Source organism: Cystoisospora suis, assembly GCF_002600585.1.
Source record: "Cystoisospora suis strain Wien I chromosome Unknown contig_1238, whole genome shotgun sequence".
Lineage (NCBI taxonomy): Eukaryota > Apicomplexa > Conoidasida > Eucoccidiorida > Sarcocystidae > Cystoisospora > Cystoisospora suis.
The window spans coordinates 7,321-24,499 of NW_027154039.1; the positions used below are offsets into that span (position 1 = coordinate 7,321).

Consider the following 17,179-nt stretch of genomic DNA (forward strand, 5'->3'; position numbering starts at 1 on the left):
ACACGGGAGAGAAAGAAAGAAAAGTCAAGAAGAGGAGGGGAGATGATCGAGAAAGAAAGTCGGCTCGACAGGAAGAAAACGACAACGAGGATGGAGGGGATGGAAAGAAAAAGAAAGAAAGAAAGAAAGCGAATGAAGAAGAAGAAAGAAGGAAGAGGGCAACGGAAAGAATAAGTAGAGATGATAAAGAAAGGAAGAAGAGCGGGAAAGGAAGAGAATGAATTTGATAGAGAAGGAATAGATATCTATCTCTACACAGACAAGAAGGAACTGGAGTCACATTGAAAGAAGGACAGAAAAAGAGAAACAGAGAGAAAGAGCAACAGAGGAATGATCGAAGTGTAAAAGAAGGAAAGAAAAAGTGAGAAAGAAAGAAAGAAAGAAAGACCGTCGCTCTATCTGTCAGCCCTCCTACCTCATCATCTTGAGAAAGAAGAAGAAAGGACCACCGCTCTCTTCACTCATTTCTTATACATACGTGAGATAATAGAGACATCCTCCTTACAGAAGAAGAAGACTTCGGTCACACCCTCTCTCTCTTTCTTATTCCTGTCTCTCTCTCTTCTCCTCCTCCTCCTCCTCTTTTCTTTCTTTCTTACGTGAAATCTTGAAGAAGAACACGCGCCGGCATGAAGGGAATTTCCCTCTGCTCTTGACTCGCCTTAGCCCAGTCGAGGATAGTCTCCACATCTTGCACACGTATACTAACGAAGACAGAAAAAGACCGAGAAGAAGAAGAAGAAGAAGAAAGAAGAGAAGAATAACGAAGAGAAGAAGGAACACTCATTTATGGAGAGCGATTTACGATGAAGGAGCAAGAGAGACGACCGGTAAACGAGAGAGATCTCCTCTTTCTTTTTTCTTTCTTGTTCTTTCATGTTCTTTCCTATATTTTCGTAAGAGAGAGAAAAAGCTTCCCACGGATGAAAGACATCTATCTATATGAAAGTCTACAGAGAGACAACTATACAAAGGAGAAGACAGAGGGGGATATAGACTAGAGAAAATAGAGATTTTCGAAAGCAAAGATGATGGAAGTCTTCCTTCTCCTAGTGTATCAGAAAGGAAAGAGAAAGAGAACCACCGACGAAAGGGAGAAGGACAGATAACGAGAGGGAAGAAGAGCAGAGAGCATCGATGTTGAGAACGGTAGATAATGACCATCGCCCCTCCATACAGAAAGAAGGGAAGAGAGGCAAAGAGAGGGAGAAGAAAATAGGACGGACCATAGAGAAAAGAGCTTGCATGCAGCAAATCTACAGAATATGGATTGAGAGACCACACGAAGGAGAGAAGAAAAAGATGACGAGGAGGAGGAGACAGTGTAGAAGCAAGAAAAGTGAGTTATGGTAAAGTGTCCGAGAATAAGAGAAATTTCTTACAAGCGAGAGGAAGAGACTTCAGAAGAGAAATAACGATCAAGACAACGACTATTAGAAATGTAATTCCATGCATATCTTCTTCATGGAAGAGAGGAGAGATCTCTATATCGCAAAAAAGCAAAGAGCTAGCTGTAGGTACCATGAAGACAACCTTCACCGAAGAGAAGCCGGAAAAGACCAGAAAGAGAGAGAGAAGAAAGAAGAAAAGCAAAAGAGAGAGAGAAAGGAGGCTCCGTGGGAAATGACGGAGAAAAGATCGGCAAGTGTCGAAGACAGGTCAAAGAGAGAAGACACACGGGATACAAATACTGCAAGGGAAGAGGAAAGAAAGAAAGAAAGAGATAACCTTACCTGTATCCATCACAATTCCGTACAGCAGACTCAAGAAGAACGCGAATGGAGTAAGGTAAAGTCTTCAATCTTTCATCTTGAAGAGCTGAGAAAGACGGAAAGAAAAAACAAGGACACTGACGATTACAAGAGACGAAGACTGAGAGAAAGACCCTACGATGCGAATCAAGAGCCTATGAAGAAAAAAAAAGTCATTGGGATGTCTCATCTTCTTCCTCCCCGTTTAAGTGTAACTTCACCTCGACCGCATGCATCTGTGAACGGCTTCACATGTCTTTTCTTTGAAGTGAGAAAAGAAGACGATGTTCATAGATACAAGAAGTGTTTGGTTTGTCTATACACCCGGTGACGTTGTAATAGCGATGAACGCCATATGTCCGTCGCAAGCGAGAAAAAGGACCAGGTGAGTCCGCGCCGCATGCAGAGGTATGTAAGGAGACACCTGTCTAACTATATATATTTACGTAGGTATATCACGACCAAGCGCGCATCTATGTCCGTTAGCAGGGGGAGCAAAGACAGAAGAAGAGTATTAGTAAGATTATCTCTATGATGAACGGAGGAAGGACTGAACGCTCCAGGCTCGGTGAAAAAGAGGGTGGGAGTCTCGATGGAGATACAGGCAAATATGTGTCGAGATTAGGAAAGATCAAAACAACAGAATGCTAGTGGATTAGATAGAGGTGAAGAGACACACAGCGACAAAAATAAAGGGGTCTATGTTCTATCATGAAGGCATGAACGAGAAGACTCTTCGAGATGCCATTCGAGAACATCACGATGGCAAAAGACTTGAACTCAATCTGCTTGTCTCCAGGGTTCCACGAAATCCAAGAGGACGACCTGTGTGTCAGAGAAGAGCAGACGCGATATATATATATATATGTAAGACTCCTGCCTCGGCTGTGGATTCGTTTTACATCAACTCCGTACACCTGACTGAGGTGTACATACACCTCATACGGGGTGTATATAGAGTGGGAATGGGGTGTACATACACCCGGATCGATGTGTACATACACCTGACTAAGGTTCGTGCGTAATACAAACACAAGAAAAGAGGTTGATGACCATCTCCGTCTTTCAAAATAAAGATTTCGGAAATGAGAAAAGCATGCATACCACGAAGATCATAGTAGGTCTTATTCGTTCCAGGGAGAGTCTTCGCCACATAAGCGAAAGGATTCGCCCTGCCGTTCTTTCCCGATGTGGAACTCATTCTGCGGGACTGAAGACCAGAGAGACTTGAAACAGCCAAAAGACCGTGAGGGTCACTAAAACGCCGAGAAATCGAAGTTTCTCCGTTGACGAATTGGGCAGTAGGAGTCGCAGGAACCCGGGGAGAAGAGAAGAGAGAGCCCGACAATCGTCGGCTACTCCTGGATAGGAAAGTCCTAAAAGGACGCATTCTGGGATGGACAAGAAAACAGTGAGCAGTTGAAGCAGAAAGATAAGCAGAAGAAAAAGAATAAGGAGAAGTCGTCGTCTTCAACAGTTGTCGATGAGGGGCGGCGATGGTAGTTAGTTTACCGCAAGAGTTTTGACGAGAGAGAAGCAAAGAAACCGCCGGAGAACACAAGGTGATCACCGTCCACAGGAAAAGAAAAGGAAGAGACACCATCAAAGTAAAAGCATCATCATCTTTCGGGGAGAAAAGAGGAAAACCAATTCACAGAAGGAAAAAGAAGGAAAAAGAAGTTAACACAAAGAAAACACTTCCAACGAGAGAAAGAAGATGGTCCTATATTCGAAAGCTCCGTCAACCATTCATAAGGAGAGAGAGAGAGATATTGATCTCTCTTTTTTTTTGGATCGTCCCCGTCTTCTTTACGATCGTCACGCGCATCACAAGAAAAGCACAGCCGCGGGAGCTTCTCCGGCGCTTGGTCTAGATAGTTTTGTTCACCTCGTCATCATAGAAGCTTTTGAGCCGTTCTTGAGAAGAGTGACATCTACAGATTTCCGAGCACAATAACTTGAAATCCGATTTGTCCTTACATCTCCTCATCTTTTTATCTCTTCTTCCCTTCCACGACGTACACACTACAACACGATTCTGTCTACCTCTCTCTTTGCTCACGCGCCCGGATGACGTAGGGTCCACGGAGGTCGGTATGCATGTCTTCTTTATCATGATAGCGTAGTCCTATGACGGTCAACTAAAAGCTATCCACATTCTCTTCAAACATCTTGAATTGGGATGTGTATAAAAGAAACATAAGCATGTTTTGTGGATGGCATCATCATCATCTATGCCTGCAGTCGAAGGAGATACACCTGGGTTGTGACAACTTCTGACTAGAAGAAGCTTGTGAACGAAACAAAGTTGCAATCAGAAAACAGAAAGACCCTGTACCATCTCATTTATCAATGTCCTCAGTCGAGACGCAGATCTGAATGGATGGATCTTTTTCTCCTTTACAGATCTCGCCTAAAAGGATAGAAGGGAGAAAGAGCCGGGGGGGATCGACTCTATTAGACCGAGTGCCTGCTCATGATTCATGCAGACACAAGAAAGCACGGGCTTGTGTATGTACGTACATAATACCAATCTGATAATTTCTCAACCAAAGACGACCCTACGATCGTCCACCCTGTCTGGGGTGCATATACAAACAGAGAGAAGCAACCTGTACGCTTCATTCTATGACTTTCAGAAGATACTTGGAGTGAAGGAAGTATTCAAACACGTACAAGATAGCCACTCGTGTGGAAGAAGGCGAAACTGAAAAGAGAAGTCTTCTTACCAGGATCGTAGAAACTCCTTCGCCGCGCTGTCTTCCTCGACAGCAGCTCGGATGAGCAGAAATGACCCGAGCGACACACAGATCGCGGATTACTTCTTCACAACAGATATCCCAGAAGGAAGTTGGACGAAAATCCAACAAAGGAGAAAAACGAGAACCCAAAGATCATCTCCGCCTGAGTAAAGGTGGGTGGTTCGAACGCGCGACGGGACGGCAAGAAGAAATCTAGCATCTACTACGGGCCCTCCCTCTCGTCGTCGTTCAGGAAGCTAAGCTCAACTTGCGAGTCTGACGTCACCCTGTCGATGCATTCAGGGAAGAAAGGATGCATTGGTCCCTTATAAGTAAAGAAACGAAGGAAAGTCTTCAATTCTAGAAAAAACGGACTTCACTGGGAGAAAAACACAAGAGCGCGAGTGCTATGGTGTACACACCAAGTGGAATGATCCTTCATCTTCCCCCTGACACGACTACCCGCCGGGGATAGAGGACGATGGTGATCTTCTTCCTTTCGATAAAAAGCTTCTTAGCCTACATGCCATAGTGTTAAAACAGTTTTCTCTGCTTTTACGAATGAAGATAGCTCATCTTCATGAGGAGATATCGAGAAAGTGGTGTGTGCTTGCCTTGGCACGGCCTGACGGACACGCGAAGCACCGTGGGCACCGCTCTGGTAGTGTCGAGTGTCAAACTTGCCTCCGTAGCTTGTCTATGAAATCGCGGGTGAACGATGCTTTTTTGAATGTGATTTTCTTAGCCTTGGGACGGCATGAAAGTAAAAGACAGGAAAAAGACATCGAATATGTCCCGAACTCTCCACTTAATCGTATCAAGACCGATCCGCACGGGCTTTGCGTGCGAAGAGAAAAGGCAGACGGGTAATTTCGTAGGTCTACGACTGGACTTTCTTGAGGACGGCTCGACTCTGTCTCTTCTCACGGAGCATTTATCTGAGACAAGTGCCATGAGGAGACAGAAATAGACAAAAGAGAATGGGAGTGCACTTCCTCACGAGCAGACACACCCCCGACAGCAGGAGAGCCGCGCAGAGATTTGCATTTCACACCATTCTGATCTAGTGCTCTTCTCATCTTCATACTTATGCTTACACCACGTTTGGAAAGCTAAGCTATGAAGAACACCGGGAGAACTCCCCGACTTCATTCCCTCTATGTTATCGAAAGGGTTTTTGAGTGGTGTCACTCTCTACGACTTCAACGACCAAACCCTGCAACGAGGATGCACGTGACGACTTGTCTGGGTGTTCATGAAGGCCTCTTGCACTGCCTCTTCCTGTAGTGAATTTTATGGGAATTTTTGTTCTGCCCAGGCGGGAGGGAACTTGAGAACCTCATCAGGGATTCTGTTTGCCAGACGCGCTACTTGGGGGGTCTTTATCAGTCGTCAAGACGACGATCTGAGCTACATAGAGGGCTTGCACATTTCTCGATGCTACGGGGACTGGTTTAATATGAACACTCGCCTTCTACTATCTCTTCCTCACGAAACAACTGAATAGCAATCTCCATGGCCTTGCCAAGGAAGAGGAAAGAAACGGTCCGTTTCAGAAACAGCTGGAAAAACGGGTCAGATGCAACCAGAACTCGGTTTTCTTTCAGCTTCTGTCTAGCTGACTGAAAGAGCATCGTCGTTCTCTTCTTCATCTCAACTCCTGTCCGGACGAACGGGTAAGGTACATATATAGCAAAACACCAGCATGCTCGAAGAGAATGAGACCAGAGAGACACGAGGTTCTGGAAGTATCAAAACACACAAGGAGAAGCGCTCAGTCCGAGCTTTTCCTGCCTACTCCGTCTCCATGCCCTCTTAGGAAGACTGTCTCTTTGACTGTTACAGACTGTGAAGAGCAGTAAGCACTTAGAATGAAGATAACTCAGTTAGCTTGACAAGGATTCGCTCGGCAGAACAGTCGAGATGACTCCAAACTTTACGTCGGTGTTCTCTAGTGTAGATCACCCGCGGACCTGAGCCTGTCGGGTGCCGCGGCGCGCGTGCCTTGTTTGGTTGGACTTGAACGTTAGCATCAAGAGAAGGCGAAAAGAAAACCTCGAGGGAATGTCTCCGAAGATCTATCTCATCCAACATTAAAACAGTTTGTTTCTAGGGTGTGTAGAGAAATATCACTATGAGAGGTGGAAGAAGAGGAGGAAGAGAGTCAGAAGGTGAGCAGCATCTTCTCTGTTAGCGGACTTGGTGTGTGACAAAATGAGAACGGAAGGGAATCTGCGGAAGAGGAGAACTTCGTACTCGTCAATCTCAATATGTGTATGTGATACCAAAGTACTTCCTTCTCAAGTGAGACTCCAGACAAAACAATAAGGACCTTCCTTTAGCAAGTGAATGATTGATTTTTAGATTGCATCCCTGTATCCCTACATGTGCCTTTTTCTTTCTTCAAGATACTCTCGGCCCTGGCCGTGTCAGAAAGGTAGAGATATTCTCACAACGTCTTCTTCCAGTCTCTCTGTTTTGAAGTAGACAGATGACGACGTTCTTAATCCACATCACAGACTCGAAGATGCCCCTTAGGATACAATCTCTCTCTCTCTCCTGAAGAGACAGACCAGCGTAGCACCGATTCGAACTTTTCAAGCTTCGTCCCAAATGTGTATATAGACAACGGAGAGGAAGATATTGCTCCTTTCTCTTGCCTGATTCTTTTGTAACTTCTTCCTGTTCCGATCAATCCAAGAGATGGATGGAGAGAGTGCCCGGGGTAGACGAGCAGACGAGCCTCCTTTGGCGGAGAGTTAGTTCAGCTCTCTCTCCTGCACAGCGGGCGAGACAAACCCAGTCAAGAGTGACGGCCGGCTTCGAAGAAAAAGGAGTGAGAAAGAGGAACCATTCGTACCATTGATCGAGGGAACTGCGAGCGTTGCTACAGAAAAACAAGAAGAAAGGATGAGATTCTTTGTCTTAACAAAAACGAGAGAAGACAAGATAGGAAGAAGAGACTCTGCTGCTGTTTCGATTCACTCGGGATCGCTCCTCACCCAGGGGTACGTACACTGCGCACTACGCCAACTTGCCTCAAAGTAGGGAGGCCTCCTGCTCCTTTTTTTCACGTCAACCCTCTGCAACTCTTCACTTTTCTCTTGGAAATCTCTCACTTCGCTTGTCCCATCTTCTCTCCTTGGCTGTGGCTTTACTGTAGGAAGATATCTTTGAGAGGAAAGAAAGTCCTGACGTCTCAAACAGGTGGGCGATCTTCACTTGGCGTGTAAGAGGGGAGCAGAGCTCTTTAGAGTCTTTTTCTCCCTCTTGTTCTCCAATTCTTTTTCTCCCCTCTTTCTATACTGCTTTACTTATATGCGGAAGTCCATTCACTCTCCATCTCTCTCTCTTCTTTCCCTTACGCATTCTCTATGTTTTCTTGAGTCAGTTGTCGTCATTCTCCGTTACTCCTTCCATCCTTCGGTTCCTAAGGTTCCTCTTCTTTCTATTCTTTGGCTTTCTTTCTTTCTGCTCTCCTCCTTATCGTCATCTTTTCGTCGTTTCTTCATTCAGTGCCTCCCACTTCTTCTCATCTGCAAGGAGGGAGAGGAGGCATCTGCTTCTTTTCGTCTTCTCTCTTCCCGATTTCCTTTACAGATTTCGTTCTCTTCCTGTTGACCTATCGATGTGACAAGCTCTCATTACCATCTCTCCTCTTTTGTTGGACCTTGTTCTTTTCTTCCATTCTGGTGCTCTTCAGGTGGATAGACACTCAGTGATACTAATACGTTCTTCTCTTTTCCTTCACACCATGGGAGAGGTTTTTTCGGAAAGACGATCTTCTCTTTCTCGATATGCCTGTCTGTCTATTGATGTACACAACGCCCATTTAGACCTTTCATCGAAAACGCCCAAACCTATGTATATCAGCAGGCACATACACAGGAAAAATAGATGAACGATCCGATACATGTCTGTATATCAATCTATCTATGTATGCATACTCGTACATATCTATATATATACATATGTATTCATAGGCGTCTATTCATATGAGCGTAGGCAGGCGCTGCATGCAGACGTGTGTCTGTGTGTATTGAGTTGCAGTAGGTCAAGCCTTGCTCTCGCTTTACCTTAAGCGGACTCGAACTCTTGCGATATGCTATGCTTGGGAGACCGCCTCTCTTTTCTTTCTTTTTCTTCTTTTGCGGCGCGCGTGAATTTTAGAGGCAGCAGTTGGTGTCACGATGGAGAACAAGGAGCAGACTGAAGCCGATTTAAAGGCGGTAGGTGTAGTTACACTCGGCGTAGCAGGGTGTCTGGCTGATATAGATGGAGAAGATTTTGATCGGATGATCGCTGAATATGGACAAGAAGACGAAAAAAGAGAAGAAGTGATTAAGAGGTCAAGGTAAGAGTGACTCCGAAGTGAAGAGAAACGTCAGACCTAGAGGCTTCCGTGTTTTTTTTTTCTCTCTTGTTCACACAACCTTCCTTAGTAGATAAAATAGAAGTTCTTTTTCTTCTCTTGTTGCTCTCTCTTCATAACTACGTCCATATCTCTATCGCTTCACTCTATTCTCCCCCGTATGCTATTCTACGAGGGACAGTCTATGCCTATATGCATGTGTATTCATTTTTATCTGTCATGTGCCACGATTCTTATTCTCCTCTCTCTCTCTGTGTATATAGGTGTATATCTTTCATCTATAAGGAAGATTCCTCTTTCACCGTATGGACAGACATACACGTAGCTATATACAGATATACAGGTATATACGTAGAGAGAGAGAGATCCATATAAGTCTTCTTTGCATGCGCGGGTGGTATGTATAGTGCTTAGGTGACAGGATCAACCTACATACATCTAGGCCTTTATACTAGATGTCTTTCTTTATAAGAGAAAGAAGCAAGTCCTTTTTGATCTTCTTAGTTCTCCGGCCTTTCTGTCTTCTTCTCTCCTCATGTTACTTTTCTTTGGTTCAACTGTCTTTTCTTGTCTCGTGTCTATTTCTTTTCTTTCAATCTTTCTTTCCTTCTTCAGAGATGTTTTGAAGCTATCGAAGCAGGCCATCTACGCGCTACACCGGGGAGACACATCCACAGCTAAAAAGCATCTAGACCGCTCAGAGAAGTGTATCAAAAGCGACTTAATGCCTATCACTCAGCAGTTCCCTGCTCTTCGCTTTGTAGGTAAAAAAGACATCGACATACTTTTTCTTTCTCTCTCTCTTTCTCTCTCTTTCTGTGTGGCTCCTTTGAAACACCATACATACACACCAGTATCGACAGCGTCCCATCTATCTATCTGTCTACCTGCGTCTCTATCTACCTATCTGCCTACCTCTCTATTCCATCTGCCTGTGTATCTGTTCATCTATCTGTGTCGGCCTGAGCCAGTCAATTGATCGAGGGTTGCTTCTTTCTTTCTGTTAGGTATCTACGTAGGAGCTCTAGAGGAGTGGGCAGAAGCCTCGATTTTCTTCTCTTTCATAGCCACGCGACGTCTACCTCGTTTCCAGGATTTGAAGTCGATACTAAGAGTAGAAGAATATCTTGGTGGTCTCATGGATTTCACAGGAGAACTAAATAGGTACAAATCAAACACATTCTCTCTTCTCTTTCTTCAGATAGATGCTACTCACCCTGAACTTAGACATGAAAGACAGAAAAGAGAAAAGAAGAACGCTTACAGAAAGAAAGAAAGAAAAGACAGGCTGTTCAATGGTAGTAGGTAGGACTTGAAAGAGACGAGAAGTGGCGTTTTGGTTGGGCTGAGTTGAAGCGCAAGGAAAGATGAGAGAGAGGAGAAAAAGAAGGAGAAGACGAAGAAGAGAGGAGTTTTCTTCAGTACTGTTCTCTCTCTGATTGCTCTAGCCGTCGCCTACCACGTCTCTCTCTTTATTATCTCTTTCTTTCTTCATTGATAGATAGATCAAAGATAGACTAAAGAAAGAAGAATTCGTTTTACAGCAGCATAGCACAAGACAGTACAATACAGTAGAATCTTCGTATCACTAGTGGCGTGGTAGTAGATAGAGAGGAGTGTGTGCGTAGAGAGAGAGAGAGAGATTTGTATATGTGTCTGCATGTGCACTAGACCTCTGCTTGATGGTTTAGTAGATTTCCTCCTCCCTATGGACAAGAGGAAATGAATATACTATCTACTTCGTCTGCATAGTCTGCATACATACATAGACATGCATACATACATATATTCATACGTACATACGGGTTCAAACATTTGTTTTCCTACATACGACTTGCGACTGAAGAAGTAGTCCCAGTATGTATATAGGCATGCGTAGATCCAAGTTCGTGCAACTACGAGACTGTATGTTGTCATCTTCGACTTCTTTCTCAAGATGGTACCTTCAGATATCTTTGCTGTAAACAACTATGTGGGAATGAATCACATAGGCTTCTCGCTTGTGTATTTCTGGGACAGTCTATGTGTTTATATATACCTCTCCTCTACAGCAGGCGGTACAGCTCCATACATATGACCTTCAGCTTTGACCGATCAGCATAACTCTCTCTCTCTATATCTCTATATGCCTATTCCGTGCTCATATACATGTATATATCTATATACATACATATGTATATGTAGGCACATCCATCTAGATGTATGCATCTCTATAGAGGTGTTTATACCTGCGTCTATCCTTGTTTTTGTGTAGGTTTGCAGTCCTACGAGCGACGGAGCATGATGTGACGACCGTGAGTTTATGCCAGGAATTTGTGAATCGCATTCATGAGAAGATGCTCTGCTTAGATCTAAGGAATTCCCCTCTACGAAGAAAGTACGACAGTCTCAAATATACAGAGAAGAAGCTCGAATCTCTCAGCTATGAGCTAAGTATGAGTAGAAAACTGCAAGGCCTTCTTCTCCCCACTATGCAGCTAGAACCCGAGCCTACTATGAATGACGGGGGGGGCAAGGGAGAAGAAGGAGAAGAAGAATCTTCTTCTCGGGGTTTCATGAGAAAGTAAAGGAGAAGAAAAAGAAAGAGGGGAAGTCGTTCTTTATATGTTTCCAAAGAAGGTAATGACTTGAAGAAGAAGAAGAAAGTGCTTGTTTCATAGGGTTCAGAGGAGCGTAGAAGAAGAAGAAGCAAGAAGAAAGAGAACGTGTTCTCCATATCAATGATAGTGATGTGGAAAGAAGGTGTATATAGATGTATATCCATACATATATACATATGTATGTATAGATGTGTGCGTATATATGTATCTCTCTATCTAGAGAGGGTGATGTCTGTGGTGACTGCTTGAGCGGAAATGCCTTGACAGATCTTGTCTTTCCTTTCTGAATGGAGAAGTCCCTTTTCTTATGGTCAAGAGAAGGAAGAGGAAAAAATAGAGAGAGAGAAACAGAGAAGGGCTATAGACAACCTCTTTCTAGTGGGGAGAGGCGTCGGGGCCTCCCTTCAGTCATGCTTCTCCATATATCTTCTCTCGTGTTCGTGGGTTTCTGTGCAAGATCTCATTCGATGTTGCTCGGAAAGAACAACTTTTCCTTCCTTCTTTCTTTCTCCAAGAGGTTTCAAGTGGAATTTCTTTGTCGATAGAAAGAAGAGAAACCTCTCGTCTATCGCCAACTCCTACTACCACGGTGTCTCCTGTGAAGAAAAGAATCGCCCCTAGTCTGTCGCAGAGCATCTCGCTAGTTAGGTAGCTAGGCAAGAAAAAGATTAAGTACAGCCAACCCTGTACACCTGAAAGGTTGGATAATCTCGAGAGTTGTCCCAATGAATTTTCTAAAGCAAACAAACGGGAGAGTTGGACGACCTCCTCTTGCCTTGCTCCCGCCTTCCCTCTCACCTGCTAGACCTTCCTGGCGAGGGGTGTATATACACCTCCTCGTGTTGCTTGGTGGGAGAGGTTACAGAGGAATGAAGAGAGAAGAATCATCCAAGACAGACAAACAAGGATGGAGAAAAGTAACCAAGTGTCTTCTCTTTGTTGCTATCGTTTCCACTGTCTCTAGACTCCTCTTTCTATCACTATCGCAGTAGCTAGCTAGCTATCTAGCTGGCTATCTGGGCATAAAGCGAAGCAGAAACAATCTTTACCAGCCGAGAGCTTTTCTTCTATTTCTCCCAGGCAGCAGAGAGAGAGACACGCATCTTTCCTTCTTCTTCTTCGACAGAAAGAGAAGTAGAGACGACGAGAAACGCTGAGACAGAAACTCTCCTCCGGTCTGTGAAACGTCCCTCATTCGAACCAAAGGAAGACAAGAAAAAGGCGACGGCAGAACGAGGCTGTGACCTAGGGAATGAGTCTCTCTTCCTTACTCATTTGCTTGCACCGTCTCGCTTCATCTTCGGGGGGTCTCTTGTAGGGAGAAAAACGATGTATTTCATTCAGCCTTCATCGAAAGCATCATTCAAAGACTTTCTTGTCGCGCTCTCCTTCCTTCATGGAGAAGTCAGTTGATGGTGCTACACACATGGCGATCCTTCTTTCACATAACGGCAGCTCTTCATGTCTCTCTCGCTGTCTCTGTACTGTCTGTATACATCTCTTCTCTGTCGATCTGTATCCATCTCTTTTCTGTCGATCTGTATCCATCTCGCTGTAGCTACCTCGCTATCTCTGTGTATCTTTAGTCAAGAGACTATGAGAAGGGGGGTGAGGCAGAGAGACGATCTTAACCATCTGTCTGTCTCGCCCCCCTATTTCATGCATATACACACAACGACATACACGCCTTTCCTCTTCTCTAGTACTTTTACTCTGACTGAGCGCAGCCACTCCACGACGACCTCTTGTTCCTTTCTCTTCTCAATAGAGAGAAGACAGCATCACATGGTATTCTTGTCTGTTTCGTTTCTTCGTCTCGCTCCTTCAACCCTTCCCTTTTGTGTCTAGGTCTGTTTCACAGTTCTGTCGATTTCTCGTGCTTTTCTCTTCCCTCTCTTAGCATTCCTAAAAGAAGTCTTTGAGAAGTTCATATCAATTCGAAACCACGCAAACAAAATCCTCACACTTCGTCTCTACATGAGGACGACGACGACGACTTCACTCCACACCTATACACACGCATACGTATACATACATACACATCCACATACATGCATCCACATACATACAGACGACTTCACGCCTGTCTGCATACATGATGACACATCATAATACACACCATCGACATCATCTACATGGGGGGGGGCATCCTCCCTCTCTTTCTTTCTTCGTTCATCATGATTCGATCCCTCAGATGAAAGACAAGAGAACTTCTCCCACGCAAAGAAATCCACAAGAGGAACCTTCATAGTGACGACGATGAAGATGTCCCTACTGCTGACTCGGGCCAAGAGAAACAGAGGAGGGGGGGGTGGACCATCTTCTTCTCTCTAACTGCATACCTACCTGACAGGAAGAGACCAATCCATCCATCGATCGATCTCCGTCTGCGATTAACATCTCCAAGATGAGTGAAGATCAAGAAAAACGACACACACCAGCAAGAGGGGGGAGACTCCAAGAAGAGAAGCTAGCTAGCTAGCTAACTGACTCATGGACAAGGAGAGCAAAATGGAGAAGAAAGAAAGATAAAACATCTCCAGAGACGAGTAAATAAATGAATGATACATGTCTTATCTATCTTACATGAAGAGAATCAAACCGCACTCTCAGACTTCTTGTGTTGTCTTCATCTTCTGCTATACTTTCGTTCACCTTTTGTAGCTAGATATGAAGTCGATGAAAGAAAGGGAGGAAACACGAAGATCGAAAAGAAGCAAAATAGACAAGAAGATAGATAGAGGGGGAGACAGAGAAGAATCCCTCTGATCACTTCGATCCTCTCTCCGCCCCAGACAATCGGCTTGTACACGTTGAAGAGGTAGGAGGTGTAGGCGTCGAGTGATCTTGAAGATCTCGAGGAGTCAGCGAGTGATAAGCTGGATGAGAGAGCGTTCCATCTGCCCTATGAACTTTTCTATGATGATGGTCTTGAGAAGAAGAGGAGGAAAGGAGGAGGAGCTTGGTAGCGTCACTTGATGTAGCAAAGAGGAGTCTCTTGCGCGCTTGAATGATATGGGGCGGATTGCATGCCCCCGTCCAGAAATACACAAATAAACCCACGAAGATATGCCAAAACCTACAAAGAAAGAGTGAGAAAGAAAGGAGTACGACAGAGAAAGAAAGAAAGAAAGAGAGAGAGAAAGGAGTGAGCCATTGAGAGAGAGAGAGAAGGAAAGAGAGAAAAGAGTGAGACAGAGACAGAGAAAAAGCAAGAAAGCCAGCAGAGACGAGTTGGTGTACGTACATATTTCATGAATATAGAAGATCAGTGTGTGTGTGTCTAAGGTGTATAGACACTTGTATCGATATACAATAGGTCTACTCCCGCCACGATACACGTAGAGGATCGATTCACGCCGAGACAAGACATAAAAGCCCCCGACCTGCCATCCAAAGTGATAGTGACGTACGCTCATACATATACACATAAATAGCTGTATGTATGCATATATATGGAAAGCCCACATCTCCTCGTAAGCATGAGAGAGAGTAAGTGAGTGAGTGTCCCTCCACCATCTTCTCTATTTGACAGACGCTAAAGTAGGAAAAGATCTATAAGAAAGACACACAAGTTGAAAGAGATCTACAATGGACAGAATGAAGACGAAGTGAATGTATAGAAAATGAAGAAAGAAGGAATCTCTTCACTGTAGACTTACCCGTGATAGATCCTTAAGTAGTCATTTTCGTCATCCATACCAAGGAAGAAGAAAATGATAGCGAACGCGAAACAGACTGCGGTGTATATACAGCTCCTCCATTCAAGATGAGGCTTTTCCTTCATCGAAGCGAAGGCAACAAGGTAAGACACTGCGAAGAAAACAATTGGGTATAAAGTAAATCTAACGGAAGACACACACACACAGATACAAATGAGTGCATGCATGCACCGACATACATATCTACACACCTCCACACACCTCTCGCGCCTTTAGAATAGAAGAGGTATGCAAACCACAGAAGAAGGAGCGACTTACGGTATGTATACGTACACAGATAAATCTATATACAAATATACAGGCATACCTCTTTGCCTATAGAAAACGCTACATACATATATCATGTACGTAAAGGGAGAGACTAACATGTAAATGTATATATGCAGATGTATATAGGTGAATCTAGATTTCCCTCTCTCTATATATGTACGCATACAGCCATCTCTATATGTATGGCTGCAGGCGGAGAAGCACCGGCAAGAGGGGGGTTGAATGAATTTTCGTTTGTATGTAGAATGCTCCGAATTCATACATACACAAGTGTGTATTTAACCCAATGAATGTGAGAACACATCCACACAGACACCAGCTACATGTCCAGTGTACATACAGGTAGGGAATGTCTGTATAAAGACATGGCGGGGCTGAGACAAAGAGAAGCCCTCTACTGGGGAATATGAAGACTCATTTCTACGAAGAGCACCCAAGAAAAGAGACATAAAACCTACATAAGAACTGTGCGGGCATACACAGAAAGAAAGAAAGAAGAGCGTGAATGAAAGCATACAAGAAAAAGACACGGAAAAGCAAGCTAAATACCGAGAATGAAAGAAAGAGGACAGAAGAGAAGAGAAAGCTTACGCGAAATTCCACGGTCTTAGGCATTGAGAGATAGTGACAACACAAAGAGGGACAAGGCGTGATAGCAGATTCCATACAGGAGATACCAACTGAATGAAAACAAGAAGAAAAAAAGAAAAAAAGAAAGAAAGAGTGCGAAAGAACGAAAGAAAGAGTGAGAAAGAGAGAGTGAGAAAGAAAGAGTGAGAGAGAGAGAGAAAGAAAGAGTGAGAAATATAGAAAGAAAGAAAGATCAAAAGGAGGAAAGAAACAAAGAAGGAGTGCGAATCTGTTGTCGTCTAAGCAGAAGAGTACGCGTATACACGTAGCAAAGAGAAAGTGACAGTGGTGCAAAAAAGGTTCGTATTGAAGACGACGGACGCCGCCCTCCCTCTCTCTCTGTATGAAGAAGCAGGATGTATGACATAAAGAAGCTCGCAGGTCCCCACGAAGAAACACGGCCTACGTGAAGAAGGAGAAGGAGAAACCGATGAGCGTGGCGAAGAAAGACAGGGGCGGAGAAAGAGAGAAGGAAACAGCGAGAAGTGTGTAGAAGACACACAGAGATCTCCATAGCCCGTAGACGAGAGAGACAGACCACCGAAGCGCAATGAGCAAAGCTCTTGATCTCTCTTCTTCGCCTCCCCTCCTCCTCTAAAAGCGACGTGTCTATCGTACACTATCGTACACCGATAGTGTACGATAGACACGTCTATACACTATATATACACATCTATCTATCACCTATCTATCTGTCTCTACCTATCTATCTCTATCTATCTACAGGTGGAAATAGATGTATGGAAATATCTATAGAACAGTCTCGATTCTTGTATCCGCACCGGCACTGCAGAGGAGCCTATGTCTACGTACACGCCATAAGCCAACTTCTATCCGTCCTTTTAAGAGAAACACACACCTCCTTGTACAGTTTGGAAGTGGAGAACAGAGGGCCATGTGTTAAAAAGGCGAAAGAGCATTCTTTCGCACTTTCTCCTTTCTTCTGCTCCCCCTCCTTTCTTTTCTCTCTCTTGCAACTGTCTTGCTATTTCTTTTCCTTACCTGGAGGGGCATTACGAAGAAGGTGATAATACACGTTATTGCAAAGATATTATCGGCTCTGTGCCACTGAAAGAAACAAAGAAAGAAGGAA

General features: G+C 44.2%; 3 protein-coding genes across 3 annotated transcripts in view; 1 reads left to right on the top strand and 2 right to left on the bottom strand.

Moving 5' to 3' along the window:
* CSUI_002939 (aconitate hydratase acn irp) overlaps nucleotides 1–3,459 on the bottom strand; it is a gene marked incomplete at its 3' end in the record, with an annotated part of 9,437 nt that extends 5,978 nt beyond the window's left edge. The window contains exons 1-3 of the mRNA XM_068063137.1: nucleotides 2,856–3,459; nucleotides 1,734–1,818; nucleotides 600–704 (exon numbers count right to left, since the gene is read on the bottom strand). Of these exons, the coding sequence (XP_067924876.1) occupies nucleotides 600–704; nucleotides 1,734–1,818; nucleotides 2,856–3,354 (689 nt within the window). The remainder of the gene's footprint in view (nucleotides 1–599; nucleotides 705–1,733; nucleotides 1,819–2,855) is intronic.
* A 3,943-nt stretch (nucleotides 3,460–7,402) lies between these two features.
* Nucleotides 7,403–11,431, top strand: CSUI_002940 (translin family protein; the record flags this gene model as incomplete). Its single annotated transcript, XM_068063138.1, has 6 exons — nucleotides 7,403–7,500; nucleotides 7,656–7,699; nucleotides 8,663–8,846; nucleotides 9,480–9,628; nucleotides 9,872–10,028; nucleotides 11,119–11,431. 6 exons carry the CDS (start codon nucleotides 7,403–7,405, stop codon nucleotides 11,429–11,431), a joined length of 945 nt encoding a protein of 314 aa, XP_067924877.1.
* A 1,962-nt stretch (nucleotides 11,432–13,393) lies between these two features.
* CSUI_002941 (uncharacterized protein) overlaps nucleotides 13,394–17,179 on the bottom strand; it is an 18,346-nt gene continuing 14,560 nt past the window's right edge. The window contains exons 7-11 of the mRNA XM_068063139.1: nucleotides 17,089–17,154; nucleotides 16,048–16,136; nucleotides 15,127–15,309; nucleotides 13,811–14,543; nucleotides 13,394–13,473 (exon numbers count right to left, since the gene is read on the bottom strand). The gene's annotated coding sequence lies outside the window, so the exon portion shown is untranslated. The remainder of the gene's footprint in view (nucleotides 13,474–13,810; nucleotides 14,544–15,126; nucleotides 15,310–16,047; nucleotides 16,137–17,088; nucleotides 17,155–17,179) is intronic.